At 37.7% G+C, this 23527-nt stretch overlaps 1 protein-coding gene across 7 annotated transcripts in view; it reads right to left on the reverse strand.

The window, feature by feature from the left end:
* Positions 1-10295: 10295 nt before the first annotated feature.
* Sgms2 (sphingomyelin synthase 2) overlaps positions 10296-23527 on the reverse strand; it is an 85516-nt gene continuing 72284 nt past the window's right edge. For all 7 annotated transcript variants that reach the window (XM_078021834.1, XM_078021833.1, XM_078021831.1 and 4 more), the window contains 3 exons: positions 21036-21189; positions 16235-16401; positions 10296-14930 (listed from right to left, as the gene is read on the reverse strand). In XM_078021834.1, the coding sequence (XP_077877960.1) occupies positions 14727-14930; positions 16235-16401; positions 21036-21189 (525 nt within the window). In that variant the 3' untranslated portion in view covers positions 10296-14726. The remainder of the gene's footprint in view (positions 14931-16234; positions 16402-21035; positions 21190-23527) is intronic.

Below are 23527 nucleotides of genomic sequence, written 5' to 3' on the forward strand. Positions count from 1 at the left end.
ACAAGCAATTCACAAATAATTTTAAACTATTTGAAGCTATACCTCATTTACCAACACTAACAACCTTATTCTTGTGATATTACTACTACACACATGGTGTTTTTCTAAATATTCTCTTACTTTTGTTAGTTTAACAGCTCTGTGAGGCAGAGAGGAAGTGTCATGGGTTGGATTGTGTGTTCTCACCCCAATTCATAAGCTGAAGAACTAACCCTCAGTACCTCAGAATGTGACTGTATTTGGAGAAAGGCTTGATAACAGAGGTAAAAGTTAAAATGAGGTCATATGTGTTCATATGCGTGAACGTTAATCCAATATGACTAGTGTCCTTGTATGAAGAAGAGGCTAGGACAGAGACACAGAGGAAGAGTATATGAGGTCAGCAAGAAGGCAGGGAGACTGCAGAAGAAACCAAGCCTGCCAATACCTTGATCTTTAGCTTCCAGCATCCAGAACTGTGAGGAAATTGCTTTCTGTTCTTAACCACCAGTCTCAGCCCTAGAACAGTGCAGGAAGCTATATTGTTCCTCTTAATGCTGTGGGTAACCCATACATGAGGGTGCTTCTCAGGGATGAATTTCATCAAATTGCATTCAGGGAATTCTTGCCAGGGGAAGAATATTTCCTGCTCTATCTTCTCTTTTTTAGATAGAAAAATACAATAATGATCAGTAACAGTATAGGAAGAGAATTAAAAAAAAATCTTTGGGGTAGGGATAGACAGCAAGAAAGATGATAAAACTTTAACAAAACAATCATTTTATTGAGCCCCCCAAGACATTTTAAACTAGTCACTTCCCCACTGAAATCCTTCTGGATTTACATGGATTTGGGCCAGAACTGTTGGTAACTGTATAACTAAAACATCTAAGTACTTTTTATATTGTTATCAAGAGTGGTGTTAAATTACCCTATTTGTAAAACTACAATTGTCCAGCTGGTTTGTAATTCCCTGGGAGGTACATGCCACTCACCACATTCTTGCAGAGTCAGTGAATGCGAACAGAGAGGGTTTATGGATTATGAAGTGTTTGCAAAATGCTAAAAAAGGAGAAATGTTATTTATTCATACTACTTGGTTGTATAATCCCACTGACCATTTAAAAATTAACCCCTTCATGTGCGTGTGTGAGACTATAACAACAAATCCCACTGTTATGTATTATTATAAAAATGCACCAATAAAAATGATAAAATAGGGGCTGGGGTTGTGGCTCAGCTGTAGAGCACTTGCCTTGCATGTATGAGGCACTGGATTCTATCCTCAGCACCACATAAAAATAAGTAAACAAAATAAAGGTATAAAAAATGACAAAATAAAAATAATTGACGCCTTCATATCCTTTTAGTTCTCATGATTTGCTTCACATATACCTGAATGTCTTCTATTTATATGTATGGATATGCACTTCTTCAAGTATGTAAACTCTCCATCCTCCCAAGTTCCTTACCTGTAACTGAGGTAATAAATGTATCTATGTTAAGCATAAAGCTCAAGTGAAATAATCAGCACAATATCTAGCATTTTATTAATGGTGAATTAGGTACAAGCTGTAATTATAGTAGTTATTATTGGGCCTGATACCTTAAATTCAACAGATTGGTGCTATCAATGAATTTTCCCCACTCCTTGAAGTTTTATGAACCATGTCTGAGATCAGATTGTGAGACTGAACAGGGCATTATTTCCTATACTTAGTATTTATGCCTTTGAGTGCTGAATTAATACACTTATCCATCTTCAATATTACCCTCATTACCCTCAACCCGCTTGGTTACATGTATGTACTGTGGTAGCTGCAAAAGACATGAAGGGAGGGGAGCCCTTGAAGTACCTGTCTATTAATGGAAGGTGGAATCTCAAAGGTAACAGAAGCCAATTCCTGAAACTTTTTTATTTGGACAAAATAGTGCCAGGATTGGTTTTTTTTTTTTTTTTTTTTTTCTGAATTTCAAACCAGAAATGGTCCAAGTGCTCTACAACAAAAGAGGGGGTCAGGAGAGAGGAAAACTGGTATATTTATTCAATAAACTGCTCCTTTCCAATAAAAAGGGGTACACTATGGTAGACTCCACAGCATGGATGAATCTTAAAACATACACTCAGTGAATACACCCAGGCTGGGGTTGTAGCTCAGTGGTAGAGCACTTGCCTAGCACATGCGAGGCACTGGATTCGATCCTCAGCACCACATAAAGATAAATCAAAAAATAAAATAAAGGTATTGTGTCCATCTACAACTGAAAAAAAATTACAAAAAAGCCATACCAAAAAAAAAGAGTACATACTGAATAACTGCATTTATAAGAAGTTCTAGAGCAGGAAAAACTAACCTATGGTGATACAAATCAGAACAGAAAGTTGACTGACAGGAAGGGAATAGGAGAACTTTTCCTGGGGTAGTAGGAACATTCTACATTTTGATCAGTGTATTGGTTACTTGGGTGTATGCATTTGTCAAAATCGAAGTGTGCATTTTACTATAAATAAATAAATTATATCTCCATAAAACAAATAAAAAAATAATAGAAACCAGTATTTTCGAGAAAAAAGACATGGTGAAGTAAAAAGACAGTAGTTTTGGTTTATGAGATGTACCTATTGTGAGGTGGGTGCCCACATGTATGTTGTTAAAGTGACAATAGCGATTAGTGGTTTAGTATGTAAATAAAGAAAAATGAAAAAAATGTCATTAAAGAGATGCATTCCTCTTAAAAAATAACATTCTCTTAATTCCCCTGGTTGTAAATGTTACTGATTCTCCACATTTTATTTTTGTGTATACCTAAGCCTTGCTGAAATTCCTATTTCTCCCCATTTATTATGCGGAAACCATCATAGAAACCACAAGGGACCTCTGTCCAATTCTAATTGGGTTGCCACAGGCATATCATTAAAGTTCTGACTTTGGTTCTTTTTACTTGGTGAAATTAGGGGTTTAATACACATGTTCTATGTCCTCCAGTCCCTAACATTCTCCTGCTTATATGGATTTGCAGCACTTTGAATCTGGCCTTTGGTTAAAATAACATGCTTAGCTAATCAAATTGAAAAAAATAGTATGTACAAGGTAAAATATAAGCCAGTTGCTTCAACAAAGCTAGCACAGGGCTGCTACTTCCTGGTTCTGGAGATGAGACTTGGCCCTGTGCCTAATTATGAAGGCTCTTTTCCAAGTGTTGTTAAGACTCACATTTTAGAAAGGACATTGAAAATTTACCTATTCTTTAGGCAAGAACATATTCAAAGAAAACTGATATTTTATTCATTCACTTATTTAAAGTTCAAATTAGTTTTATTTTTCAATAAAATATACCTGGGGCTCATTTTGAACTTTAAAAAATCGTTATCATTGGTGTCACATAAACCACAGTCAACTTCAGTTTGCATTTATTCCTTAGGTGACTTTAATATTCTTTAGTTAAATTGAAGACAATAGTAAAGCCCTACAATTTAACTTTTAAAATACAACTTCATTATTAACTAAAGGATGTGTACAACATTGTGAAATGTAACAAACAGATTGAAGTGTCTCAGGGACACTCCAGAAAACTAGATATTTTAAAGTAAATATTTCACTCTGATTTTTAAAATATTAAGTTTTTGTAGAAAAAATTGAATATACAGAACATTTTAAAGTAGGAAATAATCTCACCTTTTTATTCTTACCATACAAAGGGAATCTTTGTAACTTAATATGCATACATATTTCCAGTCTGGAATGCATATATTTAATCATTAAAAATATTTCTATTTAAAATGTTTATTTATCTGTTAATATGTGAATAAAGAGATATCATGAACATTTCCCATGTTGTTCTCCCACAAACTGTTTGAAACTTCTATATTGTTGTCTAGAGATAAGCACCCTTTTCTTGGAAAGGGCCAGAAAGAAAATATTTTGAGCTTTGTGGGCCATTATGGTCTGTGAACTCCACAACACTGTGGGTACAGGAAAGCAACCGTTGACAATAAGGAAAAAAAATAAGCATGGCTCTACTCCAGGAAAACCTTTAACAAGAGGGAGCATCTGGGCTTAGCCTGCAGGCTGTTATTTGCCGATATATGGATTTTAAATTATCTCATCCATTGCTTCTTGGCCTTTTGGCTAGATCATTTGTAAAAAATTTAGGCTGTTGTTTAAGACTATTTCAAAATGTATCAGATTCTTGGTTGTTGACCCTATTTTCAAGTGTTTTGCTATTAGGAAAAATATCTATATAGATATTTAAATGTTTGATTATTTCAGTAGGATAAATACCAAGAAGAACTGGCACATTTCTTGTTGAAATATAAAACAAAGTGAACACACACACACATAACTTTGACCTTCTATCTCTGCAGAATGAAAAGTATACTACCTAATGAAAAGTATAATATATCCTTTCAGATTTCTTAGCTTTGGGTTCACCAACCTGCCCTTTTTCATTGATTTCAGTGTATTTTGAGAATCTTGCCATGCTTCATGTCCTTTTAATCACTGTCTGGTATTTCACTGAATGGAATCGTTCATCAATACACATATACTGAGCCCCAATTATCACAAACTGTTCTCAGCACTGGGGATATTATGTGAACAAAAATAAGTGCTTGCTCTTCAAGGAGCTTACTTTAAGTAGGAGAAGACAGATGACAGGTGAATGAATGTTTAATGTATCAGTTGGCAATATTATGAGTGAAATAAAGCACAAAAAGGAGATGGCAGCAATGCTCTGTGTGCTGGGGAGAGTTGCCATCTTTTTTTTTTTTTTTTTTTTTGCCGGGGTTACTGGGGATTGAACTCAGGGGCACTTGACCACTGCACCACATCCCCAGCCCTATTTTGTATTTTATTTAGAGACAGGGTCTCACTGAGTTGCTTAGTGCCCAACTTTTTGCTAAGGCTAGCTTTAAACTTGGTTCCTCCTGCCTCAGCATCCTAAGCCACTGGGATTAGAGGTGTGCACCACCGTGCCCAGCGAGAGTTGCCATCTTATATAGGCAGTTCAGGAAAGTTCTCTCTGGAATAGAGAGCTGATCATACACAGGAAGGCCTGTAGATGTCCGGGAGACTTCCACACAGAGGAAACTCCAAGTACTAAGAGCATGCCATTTGCAAAGTTAATTTTACTTCTTTCCTTTGAATTTCAATGTTTTTATTCCTTTTTCTTGATTAATTACTCTGGCTGGAACTTCCAATACTATGCTGAAACAAAGTGAAGTGGACTTTCTTATCTTGTTCTTGTTTAAGAGGAAAAGCCCTCAGTCTACACTGAGTATAATGTCAGCCACACCTTTTTCATGTATGACGTTTATTGTGTTGAAATTGTTTATTCCTGGTTTAGTGTTTTTTTTTTTTTAAAGAGAGAGTGAGAGAGGAGAGAGAGAGAATTTTTAATATTTATTTTTTAGTTCTCGGCGGACACAACATCTTCGTTTGTATGTGGTGCTGAGGATCGAACCCGGGCTGCACGCATGCCAGGCGAGCGCACTACCGCTTGAGCCACATCCCCAGCCCTGATTTAGTGTTTTCAATCATAAAAGATTGTTAAATTTTGTAAGAAATGTTTTTTCTGCATCAACTGAGATGACTGTGTTTTTTTCTTACTTCATTCTGTTAATGTATTACATTGATTGATTTTGGTATGTTGAATCTTCCTTGTACTCCAGGAATAAATCCCACTTGGCTATGTATCTACTCCTTTCAATATATGCTGAATTCAGATTGCTAGTATTTTGTTGAGAGTTTTGTGTTAGTATTTATATGGGCTAATCTGAAGTTTTAAAAAAGTAGTATCTTTTTTGGCTTTAATATAGAATAATTCTGAACTCTTAAAATGAGTTTGGAAATGTTCTCTGCCCTTTAATTTTCTGGAGGAGTTTGAAGATTGATATTAATTCCTCTTTAAACGTTTGGTGGAATTGACAAATGAAAATATGGTTTGGGGTTTTTCTTTGCTAGGAAGTTTTTGGCTACTGGTTCAAACTCTTCAGTGGTTGTTTTAGTCAGCTTTTTCACTATGGCGACTAAAAGATCTGACCAGAACAATTGTAGGAGGAAAAGTTTATTGAGGGCTCAGGGTTTCAGAGGTGTCAGTGCACAGCCAGCTCTACTCCTCAGGGCTTGAGGTGAGGCTGAACATCGTGGTGGAAGAGTGTGGTGGAGGGAAGAAGCTCACGTGATGGTCAGAAAGCAAAGAGAGAGATTCCACTCACCAGATAAAAAATGGTACCCTTCCATGCCCACTTCCTCCAGCCACACCCTACCCACCTACAGTTACCATTCAATTAATCCCATCAGGGGATTAGATCACTGATTGAGTTAAGACTCTAAAAACTCAATCATTTGTCCTCTGAACCTTCTTGCATTATCTCACACGTGAGCTTTTCAGGGACACCTCACATCCAAACCATAATAGTAGCTATAGATGTATTCAAATTTTCTATTTCTTCCTGATTCAGTATGGATAGATTTTGTTTCTACAAATGTGTCCATTCCATCTAGAATGTCCTGTTTGTTACTATAAATTGTTCACTGTTCTCTGATAACCCTTTTTATTTCTGCTCAATTAGTAGTAACATACCCAAATCAGAGGTTTGTCATTTGTTAGAACCAACTCAAAACGCCCTTGCTTTCTGTGTGGTGTTGTTGTTGTCATCTTAGGTCAACCCTTTTTCCTGCCTACCTCCCTCCCGACTCCAATGCCAGGGACTGAAGTCAGGGTCTCACACATGCTAGGAAAGTGTTTTACCACTGAGCTACCCACCCAGCCCAGTCAATTTCATTTTAAATAGTTTCAGCAGCAGGTTTCTCAACACTTTTCTTTAAAAGGTTGTTATTTATCAAAAATAACTTTTAGACACTTATTTTTACTACCTCCCTAATTCAAAAGTCAGCTCACTGGTTAGTTATTGCTGAAATATGGAAACTTTGTTGCTAGTTCAATATGGTAACAGACACATGGCTTCACTGTGATGGATTAGATATAGCTACTTGACACTGTGGCAAAGTGACCATTCTTTCCATAGTCCAAGGCAGCAGGGATAGAGTGAGATAGATTATTTTATTGAATTAACTGTTTTATTAGAAAAAAAAATTTCCACATCAGGAATGCATCACTCATATTTCTGGAAGTTTCTGGGGAGACAGAGCAACAGAATTCAGGTTATCAGTGTGTAAAATAAGGGAAAGGTAGGTAGAATAAGACCTTTGGAAATAGAAGCTTGAATTTGTGACATTAAATTTCACTGACAATGAATTTTGCTTTACACTAACAAGCTTATGAACTTGTGCGAATTCTAAAACACGTGCAAATTCTCTTGTGTTCAAGGCCCTTTTGAATTGGGAGCCAGCTTTCTCCCTTTTGAAATGTGGAAAATTGAATTGCAAGAAACAAACTGCGAGAGTGTAATTATGACAGGGAGGCAACTAGTTATCTTCAGTGAAAACAAAACTCAAGTTTCAGCTCCAACACTTACGAACCCTTTCATCTCTTGAAATGGGGTCACCACCTCTTGCCTCACTTACTTCATAAGGTTTTAAGAAGATGAAAGAATGTATGTCAAGCATGAACTGTAAAATGCTGTGCCTTATTAAACATGCCACATGAATTAAATGTGCACTACGTATGTACTCATGGTAGCACCTAATCCATTACTGTTCTAATTTACATTAGTGAGCAACCCAGTTTTACACTTCTGATATTCTTATGTACTTTATTAGAAGAAAATGAAATGTTAGGTGTTAAGATTTGTGAAGCTTCTATGACTTTACTTACCTATTCCTTTTTCATGGGTACTGAGAGAAGATACAACAAGACTCCTAGGTCACAGACAAAGGACTTCGTAACTCAGCACAGCAGTAGCTGAAATGTCAGCATGGTTGCTTTGAATTCCCTTATTCCCCAAATCCCATGGAGAGAGGTGACTTGGAGGGATCAAGACAGATACCACACATGTAGTGGGTTTGTCAATCAGTAGAGAAACACTGAGTTTGGGATTTTATTGTGTTAAACAGAAACAAGCCTCTTTATTTTGGGCAATATGCTACCTAATCCCTCAAGACGGATCGCTGCAAGCACAACAGCCTGGGTAACAATCATCAGGGTCATGCATTCTTGGCAGACTCAGCAAAAAAATGTGTTGGTATAAATGCTCAGGGCCCATAGCTGGTTGCTTCTCCCAGCATTTAGATGAAATAAAACCTGGTATCTCAAGTAGTAAGTAAAACCTTACTATTCTACTGCAGTTCTGCTAAAATAGTAAATAGAAAACAAAAATGGCAAAATAAGTGGCAATGTATCCAAAAAAGTAATCAGCTTCTAGTTTTTCAGAATACCTAGTCATCAAGGCCCTCCCAATGTTTTCTTAATCTTGCAAACCCAAGATACCATATTTTATGCAATTGCTGTTCTTGTTGCTGTTTTGTAGTACTGGGGATTAAACCCAGGGGTATTCTACTACTAAGCTAAAACCATCCCTTTTTGAGGCAGGGTCACCCTAAATTGCTAAGGCTAGCCTCAAATCTGTGATCCTCCTGCCTCAGCCTTCTGAGTAGCTGGGATTTCAGGTGTGTGCCACTATGTCCAGCCAGTAATTTAATTTTTTAAAGTTCTAACTTACTTATAGGTGAATTTTACAGTACATTCACCTCTTGATGTCAGGAATTGTATTTATCAGCAGCTCTGGTATGACACACAGTGGAACTCAAGAAGCTAGTGAACAAGTTTAGTTCCTATCTTCCTATCTCTCAGGAGGAGATTAAAAATACTGAAGACGATGAAATATCATCAAAACTTGCAATCCCTTCTAAATAGCATAAATTATCATTCAGATAGAATGAAGGCTCTTTCTGAGTTCAAGATGTAAGCATCTTTAACCTAAAAATCTATATCCATAGATAAAACATGCATATAGATGTTGCTTTTCCATCTTCAAACATGGTGGGGATGGGATGGAGGTAGTACCTTTTAGTGATACTAGCTAAAATCTTTTACCTACTCTTAGCATGTCCAACACTGGTGAAGACTTGGACACACCACCACACCCTGATTGTAAAATCAACAACGGTGAAGTCTCAACCATGCATGTATGGTGATCAATTTTTCCTGCCAACCATTCTTTTTTATTTTTTGGTACTGGGGATTGAATTCAGGAGTGCTTTTCCACCGAGCTAGATTCCCCAATCCTTTTTGTTTATTTTTAAAAATTTGAGACAGGGTATGGCTACATTGCTTGAGATCCTCCTGCTTCAGCCTCTGGTGTCACTGGGATTACAGCCATGCACCACCGTACCCAGGTCCTACCAATCATTCTTATTTTTGTTTTAAAGTAGTTATTACTTACAAATCTTACTCACCATTATTATGATTCAAAATGCCACTTTCACTGGGTGTAGAGTTGCCTACTGATTCGTTAATTGGAATTAGCTTAAAAAAGAGAATTGCCATTTTAAAAATGTCTAGAGATTTTTACCCTCTCATAGGAGAGGCATCAAAAGTTTTCATATAAAGAGAACAATGGAACCCAGAATAAATCCACCAATTAATAAGAGCTGCCCAGTCCCCTGTGTGAAGAGCAAAAGTTCACATTAGCCTCTCGTACAACACATTCTAGACAAGGGCATAAGGGCAGTCTGGGGCCGTAGCCAGCAAAATCAGCATGCAATGTTTCAAAAAGGACAGGACTTAGGCATGATGAGCTTTCTATTAGGCCTGGGTGGAGGTGGTGGAAAAACTTTACTTTTCTCTATCATTTCCAGATGATATCTATATTCAATAATCCCTGATCTTTGAACCTCAGTATCTTATCCTACTCCCTTTGACCCATTGAACTACTTTCACTAACTTTGACTTTTGGGTAGGGGTCATCCTCTCATCATTCATCAAGGGGTCTAAAAATAACACCCTGCAACCTGCTTTGGCAAAGACTAAGGAATTCAGAGGGCATTGACCTCAGATCGCTTGGTGGAGGCACAAGGAGACATTTCTTTCAGAAATGAGCGACAGGACTCTGCTTTCTTTAAAGAATTAATGATTTTTGCCCATTTGTAAACTGAAAATTAGAATTATAGAGCATGTAACTATTTTTTTCCATAAATGAACTTATATTGTTGTACCTTATTTTTTATTTTAAATTTAAGGGCAGGAAAAATAATACTGTGCAGTTGACTCATGGTTCCATTAACTGGAGGTTGTCACCTTATTTTTAAAATAGTGCTAGAAGAAAATAACCCTCTGGTGGTTTTATTAAGTACTTTACTACTAAATAAATATAAGAACACATTCTGTTAAATTGAAAGAAACAGTAATACTAATTTTGAAAAGACTGTTGATGTCACTGTGGTTTATTGGATAAATACAAAGTATAGGCTCTTTAAAGCAAAACCAAAGGGATTAAAAACCAAGTACACAAATCCTCTTTTGAATAGAAACATAAATTAGTTTAACTAACAATTAGGCACTTAAAATGCAAATGTAAGAGGGTACTTTTAGAAGTATAAACAGTAGTTATAACTTCTAAATTCCTCCTGAAATGTTTTTTTTTTACAAATACAAAAGCATAAGCATGGAAAATATTTCTAAACACAACAACAAAAATTTCCTCTCATTAAAAAAAAAAGAAAGAAAAAAGGAAAAAGAAAATAAAAAAGAACCTGAATTCAAATATCATATGATAGAACAATGATTAAGGTGGGTAGGAGATAACAGTTTCTGAAATTTACATATTTGATTAATAAACTATTCAATAGCATACAGTAGATATCATAATGAAAATATATGTCAGGAAAATAATGAGTTCTAGACTTAAAATTTTACTTTACAACAAGGCACTTAACACATTGAAATAGTACAGTAAATTTCCAAAAGAATGCAACTGGCTATCCCTCAAAACCTTGTAATAATATTTCTTTTGTGAATATACTGTAACATAACCATACATTTTGCAGCATTAATCATTGCATAGGAGGTAAATTAAATAATAAATTCCAACTTGGCAACTAGATTAGCTTATGTTTATAGTTTTTCTTTTAAAGGACAATTTAAAATAATTCCACACGACAGCACTCTTCTTTCATGATTCATTTAGAACACAAATATAGTTATTAAGTAAAAGTAACTCAGAACTTACAAGGTGTCTATTTGTAAAGACTTATCTTTGGGTACCTTTGACATGATTTGCAGTGTTTGGATAATGAAGTCAAGAGCACTTCTTCATAAAAGCAATATTTTCAACAACTGAGTCAAAGGAGTTAAATTATTGCAACACAATGACATTAAAAACACAAATATGAGGAATCTTTATACATAAAAATAGAAAAGCCTTCCACACATTACACATAACTTATAATATGCTTGATTTAAAAGCTGTAAACTCATTTATTAAGAAATTCCTTCTCACACTTCCTTACACTACAGAGGTGAGTGCGTTAAGACCGGCTTAAGTGTTTAATCAGTTTTACAGTACAAAATTAAAACAACAACAGTAAATGAAATGTTCAAAATATTCAAGGAACAGGATGTGAGCTTTCAAATACAAAGGAAACTTACGAGTTTGAGCATGTAAATTTTAAAAAATAAGAAAGACAGCTGACTTGGGGTTTCAAAGTAAACAAAAGTGTAGGTAGTTATAAAGGGAGACATTAATGATTGTGTAGCTAGAGGTAAAAATGATCTGCAAATTTTCTTTGATCATATGGATGAAAGATTCAAATTGCAGCTTCCTATAATCTGAGCACATTTTACAAGTGGGAAGGGCTTGAAACGTCTCTAAAATAACTTTTCCCCCATAGTTTCAGTTGGCAAAAATTGAAAAACAAATGCCTTTAAAAACAAAAATACACACTATAAAGTGACCTCTGCTTTCCAAAAAACATACAACCTATAGCCACAAGGGGGCGCTGGTAATACAGCAAAAACCCCCTAGTGACCCTAATGCCACGTCACCCACAAAACAGTTTTCAAGCTTACTCTCCAAATAGCCTGTCTTCCACAGCAAAACTTGTTTCCCAAGATGCCGGTTAATTAAATGACAAATTTGTCATTTATTCAGATGGAACTGGGGGAAGAATGCTTTCTTTTCAGATCTAGGGGAGGAGCTTGAAAACTAGAATCTGAGAGAACTTCATTTCCATTGGAAAGAATTTAGGAAAAGGTATAGCATAATTTATAGGCATTATCTATTATAGGTATTTCGTAGAGGGACTAAATTACAAGAAAAGGTTTCAACAGGAGCACAGGCTTACAAAAACATGGATAATGGATAAGATGTGAATCTTCACTGGCAAAGAAAAGATGTTGCAAAATTTTGCTGTTTCACAAAATCATAATTGTTTGTTTTCTATCTATCTCAGAGTAGCATGTTGGGGTAAATCCCATGTTTGCTTTCCCACATGTCAATGAGTTTCACTATTTCTCTTCTTTTCCCATCTTGAATCTTTGAACGACCCCCACCCTCAGCACCTGTCAGAAAGCTATGACACATCTTGTGTAGACTACATGGGAGCAGTAGTGTCCACACCCTGAGTCATGGGTGTTTATAAAGTTCTTGAGAAGGTGAAGATATTATTTTTTTAAAAAGTGAATTACTTGATATAAGTGCGAGGCTTACTGTTTCAAAGGTGTCCAATAATCAATACATACGGATTTTTAAAGCTTAAGCACTTTTCCTTATTCAATTGGAGAAAAGTGGGTTATCCAAGACACAGATGAGTGAGGCTCTAAGGGACATTAGATTGTTTTATTTGAATTAGAGGCTCAGGGAGCAGTATCCAGGCTTTAGTGTCTGATGATTTTCCTCCTAATCAGACAATGGAATTTAAAATCAGTGTTTTCAAGCAGAACACCTTGTGCTATCACAATTGGCAATATTTAATAGATACACTTAAGCAAAAATTACATAGAATGATGTCTAAACACACAAGGCATATGTTTATTATCATTTTATATAATAAAAATACTGGAAAAATCCTTGTGTTTCAAAATCTGCCAAGATGTTTAAGGTTTTAATTCTTATTTAAAATAACCAGATTAGAGAGCCTTCTCCCGGTCTTTGAATTCAACCACTTTTCCTTTAGTGATTCTTCTATTACATAGAGGAGGGGAAAAAAAACACTTTGAAAACTACACAGAATTTTAGCACCAAAGGATAATGACCTCTCTGAACAGATCTATATTGTGCTTTTCTCAAGCAATTTAATGGCCAATTTTGTATAATCAAGGCTGACTAGTGTATAATGATAAATTTAGAGATGTTTCTCATGTAAGAGGAAATTTCACCTTTAATATACTTGTAACTGCCTCATCCCAATCTACTGGCCTATCCTATCTCTGCCCTCATAGAATATTTTCTAAGTTTACCAGAAGTCTTACAAATTGACCTTTAATTAGTTAAGAATTTAAGCCAAGAATTATCCAAAAATTTCAATAGCAGTAAATAAAGCACTAAATCTGATAGTATTAAGTCTGATCAGATTTTTAAAATCCACCTGTTTTGCATCAACTCAATGAAATTTAGAAACAATTATCCCTCTTTTTCCATGTAGCTGTGCCTGTCTAACAAGTTGATTCCAAAAGCATATTAAAGTACAGCACCATGTATTAATTTTCACAGGGTAAAAGTCCAATTACTCAGTGGTGGTACATGTCCTCAGGAAGAGTGTATGGGAGCTGAGGCTGTTGATAAAAGTCAAAGGTACATTAAACCTTCAGGCTCTGTCTTGTTTTTTCCATAAAGTACAATGCAACTAGGAAGAAATAATTTTTAATGAAATGTGCCCAGATATCTTTTGGGGTTCCAATTAGGAACCTTAAAACAGACTTTACCCCAGCACCTGAGCTGGAAGGGAAATACATACTTGTTCCCCAAGGGGTGTGAGCACCTGTTCACACACGCATGTTTCCAGCCTGTGCTGGCGCAGTTGACATCCCTGGGGTCCCAGATGCAAATCTGCCAGTCAGGCTGCATCTAACTGTGTGCATGAGGGCCATTCCTTAGCAGAAGGAACCCCCTGCTTCCTGTGTATCTGCCATAGATATTTTAAAGTGAAATATTTACACATGTGTAAAATCTGTGGGTGAGTCAAATACTTTTATATTTCCTTGGATCACCTTTTAAAATAAAAAGATAAAATCGTCAGTTAAAAACATAGGACTAAAAGTGATACATAGTGCATAGGGTGGTAGCAGCAGAGTGCATTCCTACACTCCCCCCAACCTTCCTTGCAACAGGGTAGAAGCAAAAGTGCACCCAAATGTGACTCACAGCCGTGGACTGCCCTCCCCACCCAAAGCCTAATGCTAAAAACTACTTTCAACATTAGGCTACTCTATTTACACCGTGGCTGTATACATCCAGACATTTTATTCAAAACATTAACAAATTCTTCTGACCCTGGGAGGAAAAAAATATCCTGAAAGAATGCTGAAGTAGAAGATTTTAGTGGCGAAAGAATAAGAAAATGGGTAATATGTTCTTTGGCACCTCTTTAACAAGCTCACTAGTAAAATCCCAGGATGGGGGCTTGTCTCCAATGAATGAAGAGCTGCAAGAAAATATATCTTTCTCAGGCTGAATTAAAAAAGGAAACAGTCAAAAAGTAATACTTTGTTCATCTTTCCAATCATTTACACAAAATTTTGGTCCACGTCTTCATTTACCAGTCTGTTTTCCTAAAATAAAAACAAAGCTATACCTTTGGTTGCAGCATGAAAACTCTTTTGGTGTAAGAGCTGGTGCCTCTGGATCCTCAGGTAGACTTCTCGTTATCCTCACCAATCTTTTGGACCCGTGAATACTTTTTGCATGATGACTTGAAGCAGCCAGGAGGCCAAGACAGTGGCCAGGAGAAGCAGCAAGGAATTGAGCCTTGTACATTTTTTTCAAAAAAATAAAAGATGGGGAACCACCACGCTCGAGATAAGAAATTAGTCTGTGAAGAGACTTTCAAGTTCTGCAAAGGGGAGGAAAAAAGCGAAATGAGACATCTTTCATGATTCGTCCCCTAACTTTTTTCTTAATTAAATGGTCATTCATTGTAACTTAACAGGGGAGGCCGAGTCTGTATCCCATGGCAGTGACTGCTGTTACCCACTTTCCTCAACTCTGCTGTGACTCTAGTCCTCAGCATACCAAAGCACCTTTTCCTGTTTGAGGCACATGCCATTTCTTCTGCCTATAATTTCAGTAAGAAGGGAGACTTGGGAATGGTATTCAGTAGTAATGATTTCTAGAATGTGTGAGTGTCACATCTAGCTGCCTCTACTAGAGCTCAGAAGGTTGAAGATATTGAAGAGGAAAGGCGAAAAGTTTGATTTGGTAGTGTGAAGAGGCATCTAGAAGGAAGTGCTAAGAAGGAACATGGAAACAGTAAACTACAGAATAGGAGAGAGAACTACAAGAAGAAATAAAGGAATGCGTAGAAAAGGTATTTATCAGTGGACACCAAGAGATGGATGCAGGTTTTTCTAGAATGACATATTGATCACTCACAAATTTTCCAAACCTTGTATGTACTGAGAAATACTTCGAAGTTTATTCAGAGATAAGTAAGTCAAGGTGTTGGGAGTTGCAGACCAATTCTATTACACTAAAAAACCACATCAAAACTTGAAAAAGAGCAGTGGAGGAGCAGATCTACCTTGGATCTGGAGAGGGAGAGAGGAGTTAGGGAAAGCTTTCTAGAAGCTCTGCAAGAATGAATAGGAGAAGAAAGAACAGTTCCCCCTGGAAATAGGAAGAAGCAGAAATAAATAAGGAAGGAGAAGAAGGGAAGCCAGAGGGCACCAGTCATCCAGAGATGTACCAAAGCCAGTAACTCACAAGATATTTATTTTGCCTGATTAAAAAAGAAAAAGATACATGGCTGTCTCTCTCTCTAAAAATTAATTTATGTGCTTTGAGAATAGAGCAGGTACCAGGCTGGACCATGATACTCGTACAGAGATGGGTCCTAAATTTTAATCTAGTACATCTCTCTCTCTTCAATTCCAGTATAAATCAGCTGAATTACTAAAACACCACAATGTGCTCTGCGATTTTACAGCATTTCTATCTTTGCATGGCCTTTCTATTTGTGAAGTTATTTGGCTTCCTATTAAGAAGCAGGTGTGGCTCTAAGTATAAGTGGACTGTTGAACCCCACAACTGGGTGGGGCCAGCAGTTATTCCCATGAAGCTCTCTCAAACCCCACAGCATGAAAGGGGTCCTCTGAATTTCAAGAAAAGAAACCATCCGAGGATCGTCACTGCTCTCACCTTTTCATTGGCCATTGAATGGTACCACCAAAAGAGCCGTGTTGTGATATAATAAGCAATGATCACATCAACAGTGTAGTGTTCATGCGCTACAAGAATGCAGATGATCCCGGCGGCACTCAGGAGCCAGCAGATTAAATGATACCACCAGAAGTGACGAGGCGAATCTGGACAGTGGAAAAATTATAGAGTTAATGAGATTTCCAGAGATGATTTTATCTATCTATCTATCGTGGAGCTGGGGACTGGACTCAGGGTCTTGCTTATGCTAAGCAAATGCTCTATTACTGAACCACACCTGCAGCTCCCAGAGATTAATGATTATAATCTGTCCTAATTACCTGGAGTAGAATAATCTAGGATTGGAAAGTTACTAGAAGGAGAAAACTGACCCATATGAGTCACTATGAACCATCCAGGATTTGCTCAGGTAGGAATGGGCAGCGGGAAGAGGTAGGGGCGGTGGAGGTGGGGACAGACCATGGGTAGAACAGGTATAACTGTCATTCACTGTGAGGGGAAGGCAGTGGCTCATAACAATAGATATTCGAGGCCTTGCCCTCTGCTAATAAGCTGCTTAATAGGGAAGAGAATGGATTTCTTATGAGGTTGGCTGGAATTGGCTTCTCCTGGCTCACCTAAGTAACCATGCTGGAAAGAGAAGCAGCAGGTGTCAAAAGAAAAGGTGCTCATTCATGAAAATAAGGGGAAAATGTCAAAGCAGGGGAAATTTCAGGTTATAAATGCACTTTTGTTTCTCCCTTGTGTATCTGGGTGGAACAGGGAGGGGCCCTGTAGCAAGCAATAACTCGACTCTTGGCAATTTCATACTGTTATCGACAACAGCACTGGGAAGCACTGTTCCCTATGAAAACCTTAGGAGTCTTGCCCATTCACTTATAGATTTTTAGCCTTCCTTTTTAGTCATTCATTCCATCGATTAGCTGTTAGAGAGAACTGCAGAATTGGTGGGTTAAACAGGGTGGGACTTCTCACCCAAATGTTAATGACAGGCACAAATGGAACCTATTCATCTCTAATTACTTGGTCATCTGTTTCATTTCTTTCTTTTTCTATTTTAAAGCTTTATTGGCTCACAATAAAAGTTTAATAATCCAATAAACTGAAATTTATTCTCTCTTTAAACTTTTTTATATTCTCAGCTGACATTTTCTTTCCAGTGTAGAAGAATGGTTGACTAGCAAAAGGCTGCATTCCTAGAACTTCAGATGAAACACCAAGTCAGTCATCACTTCAATACAAAATCTCTGTGATAAAATAGCTGTTGCTCTTTTGGTACCAGGTAGAACAGAAAGGGAAAGTAAACTTACATTTGCATTTGAACGTCTGATTTTCTAGTTTTGGATATGCTATTTATTCACTTGCTTCATTGTACAACCAAGTTCTCCAAGGTAACTCAAAGAAACCCAGAATTTTCAAATTTTATTTTATTTTATTTTATTTTTTGGTACTGGGGATTGAACCCAGGGGTGCTTAACCACTGAGCCTCTTCCCCAGTCCTTTTTGTATTTTATTTAAAGACAGGGTCTCACTGAGTTGCTTAGGGCCTTGCTAAGTTGATGTTCCTCCTGCCTCAGCCTCCTGAGTTGCTGGGATTTGAGGCATGTGACACACCATGCCTGGCATGAATTTTAATGCTGAGAGAGACTTTAGTCTTAGGGCCTGAGGGGGTCAGATCCAAGCCCACTGTTGATCTGTTAGGCTCAGCAGATGAAAACTGGACAGGACATCATCCTGCAGCATCACAAACCGAGCCTTCCTAAGGTCTCATGCCAACCTTCCTTGATTACTGGGTATTTATGAACAGCTCAAAATGTTCAGGTAAACCAGAGCCATTTTGCATTTTTTTGGGGGGGTGGTCACAAAAAGGAAAGCTGAAGTAGATAAGGAAAAAGGAAGTAACTTGAATGGTCATTTTACTACTCTTGAACTGAAAGTGAGGTTTTAAGAATAGCTGGAAACCCTAACATTTTTCTATGATGCTACCACTGCAGCGGGACCACTACTCATGAATTCAGAACATTGGCTGACCCCTTTCTCCCAAAGGTATTTTAAAATAAAAACGGCAAAATGGTAATCCTCTTTGTTCTCCATTCTACCCATAACATGGAGCTAAAAGATGGTGACACAGGTGGCTGGGGTGTGGCTCAGCAGCAAAGTGCTTGTCTTCCATGTGTGAGGTACTGGGTTCGATCCTCAGCACCACATACAAGTAAATAAACAAAATAAAGATAATGAGTCCATGCACAACTAAAAAATATATTTTTTAAAAAAGATGGTGACATAGATTGTAACTGACTTCACTGTCTGTGTGGGATCTTAAACATGATGGGCACTGAATAATAATGACAGTGGAGTTGGAGTGGTGGCAAGGTTAAAAATGACAATGATCTTTCCTAGCCAGACATCTGGGGTTAAGAGCATGGCTGATTTCTCCAGGCAAATTTTATAAGGAGTCTAGGTCCCACTGATAATATTTGCACAGTTGTGTAAAGCCCTCTTTTGTTAAACCACAAAATGGTCGTGGTCCCACCTTTTCATTTGGTCTCACAACTAAATTTAAATCCACTCATCACAAGAGAGCAAACAAGAGTCCAAGCTGAATAAAAGGCAGGAGAGCAAAACATACATAAATGATGCATGTCATTCTAGAAGCAGACTTTTCAAAGAAACCACTGGAACCTCTACTTCCTCAGAACAACAACACATGGTGTAATTTAGAAAGTGACTGTTTTCCCTAATCACAAAGAAACAGGCACAAACATGGAAGACCCTGTTTAGATACAGAACTGGTTATGAATCGGAGTTTGTAGTATTAAAGATTTGCCATTTTACGTCTTCCCCCAAAGTGGAGAAAAAAGCAGAATATAATCCTTTACATGCTACATGTAAACTCACACAACTTTTAAAACCCCAGCTGATGGATGTCTTGGGAGAAAAATATTTCTACATATTGGGTGACCTTCATCAAAGAGAAAGGTAACTACAAGTTGTCAGGCTCTGACGTTAAAAACCGAACAATAATGAAAATATACCTTGTTTATAGATAGGGAAACTATTCCTTGGCAATTCTATAAGATCAGATAACTCAAATTTCCTAAAATCCTAAACAAAGCCAAGAAATGAAGTCCAGAATCTCTAGGGTCAGTCGACTTGAGTCTGAACACCCGATCCTCCAAATTCTGGCTGTGGTCCAGGGCCACAGTCATGTGGCTTTCTCTGTGCTTAAGAAGAAAGACTGGGGGGGGAAACAGTGCCTCCTGTTGCAAGGATTATATGAGTTAATTTGCATCAAGGGCTCAGAACACTGCTTGGCCTAGAAGTAGTAGTATCACCTCTATGCTACTAGTGTTAATATCACTTGTTCCTCAGTTATTTTGGAAAACCGGCCTAAAGTCTCCTGGGATGTTTTCTCTTCATTATTTTGTGGTTTTCAACTCACAGGGCCTTTGCTCTGACCCTTCTAATCCTCCCCACCCCATCCTCTTTCATAAGTTCCTTTTGCCTTCGAATTAGAGAGAAGGTCCCACAAACTAAATAAAACCGTGAGTTAGAAAATAACTTCTTATATTCAGGTGGAACTTCCCCTGGAAAAATCTAGAGTTAGAAATATAAACAATGCACTTTCTGGAACCAAAATTTAGGTATTAGAATATAATGATTAAATTTCAAGAGTCTGTCCCCTGATATTGGTGTATAAACGAGATTTAGCCACCGACCCCGATTCCCCCCACCCTCACCATATACCATAGAGTGAGTGGAAATAAGGGAGAGGTACAGAAGGCCTCTGGCCTTCAAACCAAGCATGACAAAGACCCCACACGTAGCTAAACCTATTTGGATTAATGAAAGGCCAAGAGGGGAGGAAAGAGCCAGAAAGGGGGCGGTGGTGGGTGGGGAGGTCTCTATCTGCAGAGACACTTTTTCTACAGGCTAAGTGAAGAGAACTGAGATGTACTTCTAAGAACACTAGCAGGAGGCATCTTGGATCTAAAGATGAAGGTGAGCACCGAGCAGCCTTGTATACATGAAGGAAGAGGTATCACCATTTCAAAAGGACTCTGAGATGATGGGCCCAAATGGGCCCAACCTCAGGAATCTACAAAATTGTGACCTGACAATGAATAAGACATTATTTCATCAATGAAAGCTACCAGAAACACAAGGATGCTGTATAATGGAAAATGACTATATAAATATGAAAACAGATTTCAAGTTCTTGCCTCCAGGTTTCCTCTTAAGAAGAAAATGATTGGAACTGGCAAAAACTTCCATCAAGATAAGATGTCTAATAAAACATAGAAAGTGGCTAGAAAATGATGGAATGAAGTGGGACTCAGAAATGGTTTAAGGAGGGAAATGAAGGAACTCCCTAGAATCATGGAATGGAAGGGTCAGACAAATAATTCAAAGTTTATTTACTTTTGGATTTAGAATGGACTAATTCTTTTTGCAATAAATTTAATGTTTCTATTCTTCTTAGATCCAATATTAATAAAGCTTTTCATACCTTGAGTTGTTTGGGAAGCATGCTAAGTGTTAGAGAGAAGCCATAGCCAGGTTTTAAGACTTTGGTGGTCACAAATACTTAGTTGAAATGATAACACAGACACAGACACAGACACACACACACACACACACACACACACACACACACACAAAGTATTTACATCTGTCATAGCTATTAACCCCAATAGAATAAGGGCTCTCCCATCCATTTCAGAGCCAAGGGACCCCTCTGCTTCAACAATCAATTACATGGGAATGAACCATTACTTACATTCCTTGATGAACAAATATGTAAGTGTCAGCACAACTGTGTGACCACTGAAGAGGAAGTCTCCACACAAGATGTGCGACCCAGTTATGGACAATCCACCACCAGAAATCAACCGGAGAATCCGCTGTATTTTTGCCTGAGAGTCTCCATTGAGCTGAATGACACAAGAAGATTCAGAAGAAAATTTACAAGCTGATAAAAATTATGTTTCAGCCTAAGTGTGTGACAGAAAGGTCACCAGGTTGTGATTTTTCCCTCCCTTCTAACCTAAAATGTCAAAAAGAATCCAAGGGGGAAGGTCCTCAAATTAGATTCCATGCATTGCACTGGCCAACTTTATTGACACATTTTAAATTATTCAATATGTTGCTAATAATATGTTTTGGTGGGCATTGTGTCCTTGGGCAAAGCTTTTAAAAATATTAATAACCAATGACTTCACCACAGTTATGCACTAAAAAGCAGATCAAAGCTACTTTCTTTCCTTTTTGTAGGGGGAAGTGGAGGTTTGGGACAGTTAATATTTTATTCTGTTGTATACCACATTACTAATATTCTGCAGTGCCTTCGAATCTTGTATTAAGTGGGCAGCCTCAAGTGTACCTAACAGCTATATTAATGTCTGATCAAAACACTACAGTTAAAAAAAGAAGAGCTACAACTCATTAAATCATTCAAATAGGATTGAAAATGACAGATTAGTGATGTACTGGCAGTTTTAAAAATGACTAGCTTTGATCAGGGAAAACATCCCCAAAAGAACCTATGTGCTGAGGCGTGGGGTCAGGAGAGGGCTGCTGTGGTCAGGGGCATTCTATAAACCTCCTAGAAATCATTATGGTGAAATGGAAAATAACATTGGGCTAAGGCAGGAAGTGCAGGCAATGGGCAAAAGTTTACTAACCCTATTAAACTTTAAGCACACAGGAAGGAGTTGGTCAAAACAGTAGACATAGAAAATCGGAATACAGAAATGCTGGGGGGAGCTACGTGAAAGGTTTCAGATGAGTCTAGAAAAGCACCGAGAGGCTTAGAAAATCAAAGGATACTTGGAGAGAGATCAAGAAATAGTGTGAATGGAAGAGAAACACAGAGAGCCCATTACTGACTACTTCTTAGGAACCGGGGGGACAGGCACATGACATGCTGCTTTTTGTACTCAATGATGATCCTTCTGAGAAACTGACCCTTGACTTGTGGCTGGCCCAACCTCCATAGTGGTACTCTGGTGGTGTGAGCACAGTCAAATCTTATGCAAGTGGATGCATGATATAGGAGGGTCAGAATGTGCACAGGGGGACGAGAGTCTAGGAGGGGAGAAATAAGTCAGTCCCCAAAGCAGGTGGCAAACCATCCTATCCAGGACAATAAGGAACTGGGTCAAGAATCCTTGCCTAAAAGATCCCTCTTATGGTACAAAAGTGTCCTGATTTTAAAAAATCATATTGGGGGGGGGCACTGGGCTTGTGGCTCCGTGATAGAGCACCTGCTTAGCATGTGTGAGGCACTGGGTTCGATCCTGAGCATCACATAAAATAAATAAATAAAGGAATTGTGTCCATCTACAAATAAAAAAAATGTTTAAAAATCTTATGGATCCAGAAAGCCTTCTGGTATTGAAGAGACTATTGTAAAAAGTTGAACATACCAGATTGCTTGGCAGTTAAGAATAAGGTGCTGCGTAGAAAATGACAACACAAGCTTAGAGGAAGGGTGGGAAATGCAACTGTAGGCTTTAAAGGAGTTTCAAAAGCATGCAGACTGTTGACAGAGTTGCATGACTCGCTTCAGGCATACCGCATAGAAGTCATGCGACAAGCTACATAATGCACTGCGACATGCCCTTGGTATTGAGGATTCAGTCAAGCCATGTGCTTTATCAGATTGGCCACATGAGGAATTTCTTCTGATGAGGTTGGAACAACTACTGCCAACACTGAGATCAAATAAAAAGGTACATACGCTCTGTCCAACCATTGTGTTCCCAGTTTCAAAGGACATATTATTCTTCATTTCAAAACCATAACTTTTTTTTCTCTACTCACATATCCCAACTCTATAATTTTCTGAAGGCAAAAACACTTAAAGCCCTCAGTCCCTTTACTTGGGGTCAACGGTGTAAAGAAATTAGGAGCTGAGATAAACCACACGCCCCCTTTCCTCTGCATTCAGTGGTGTTGGTGGACAGACATCCCTCCCCAAATCCATGGTTTTGTTTTCCAAAGTCTCAGTTGCTCACTGCCAACATAGTCAGAAAGTTGTTTTTTTTTTTTTTATATTTATTTTAGTTTTCGGTGGACACAACATCTTTGTATGTGGTGCTGAGGATCGAACCCGGGCCACACGCATGCCAGGCGAGCGCGCTACCGCTTGAGCCACATCCCCAGCCCAGTCAGAAAGTTTAAATGAAAAAATATTGATTAGTTTTAAAATAACTTCTATTGCAGTATTGTTATAATTATTCTATCATTAGTTATTGTTAATCTCTTACT

This window comes from Ictidomys tridecemlineatus, chromosome 9 (genome assembly GCF_052094955.1).
Source record: "Ictidomys tridecemlineatus isolate mIctTri1 chromosome 9, mIctTri1.hap1, whole genome shotgun sequence".
NCBI lineage: Eukaryota > Metazoa > Chordata > Mammalia > Rodentia > Sciuridae > Ictidomys > Ictidomys tridecemlineatus.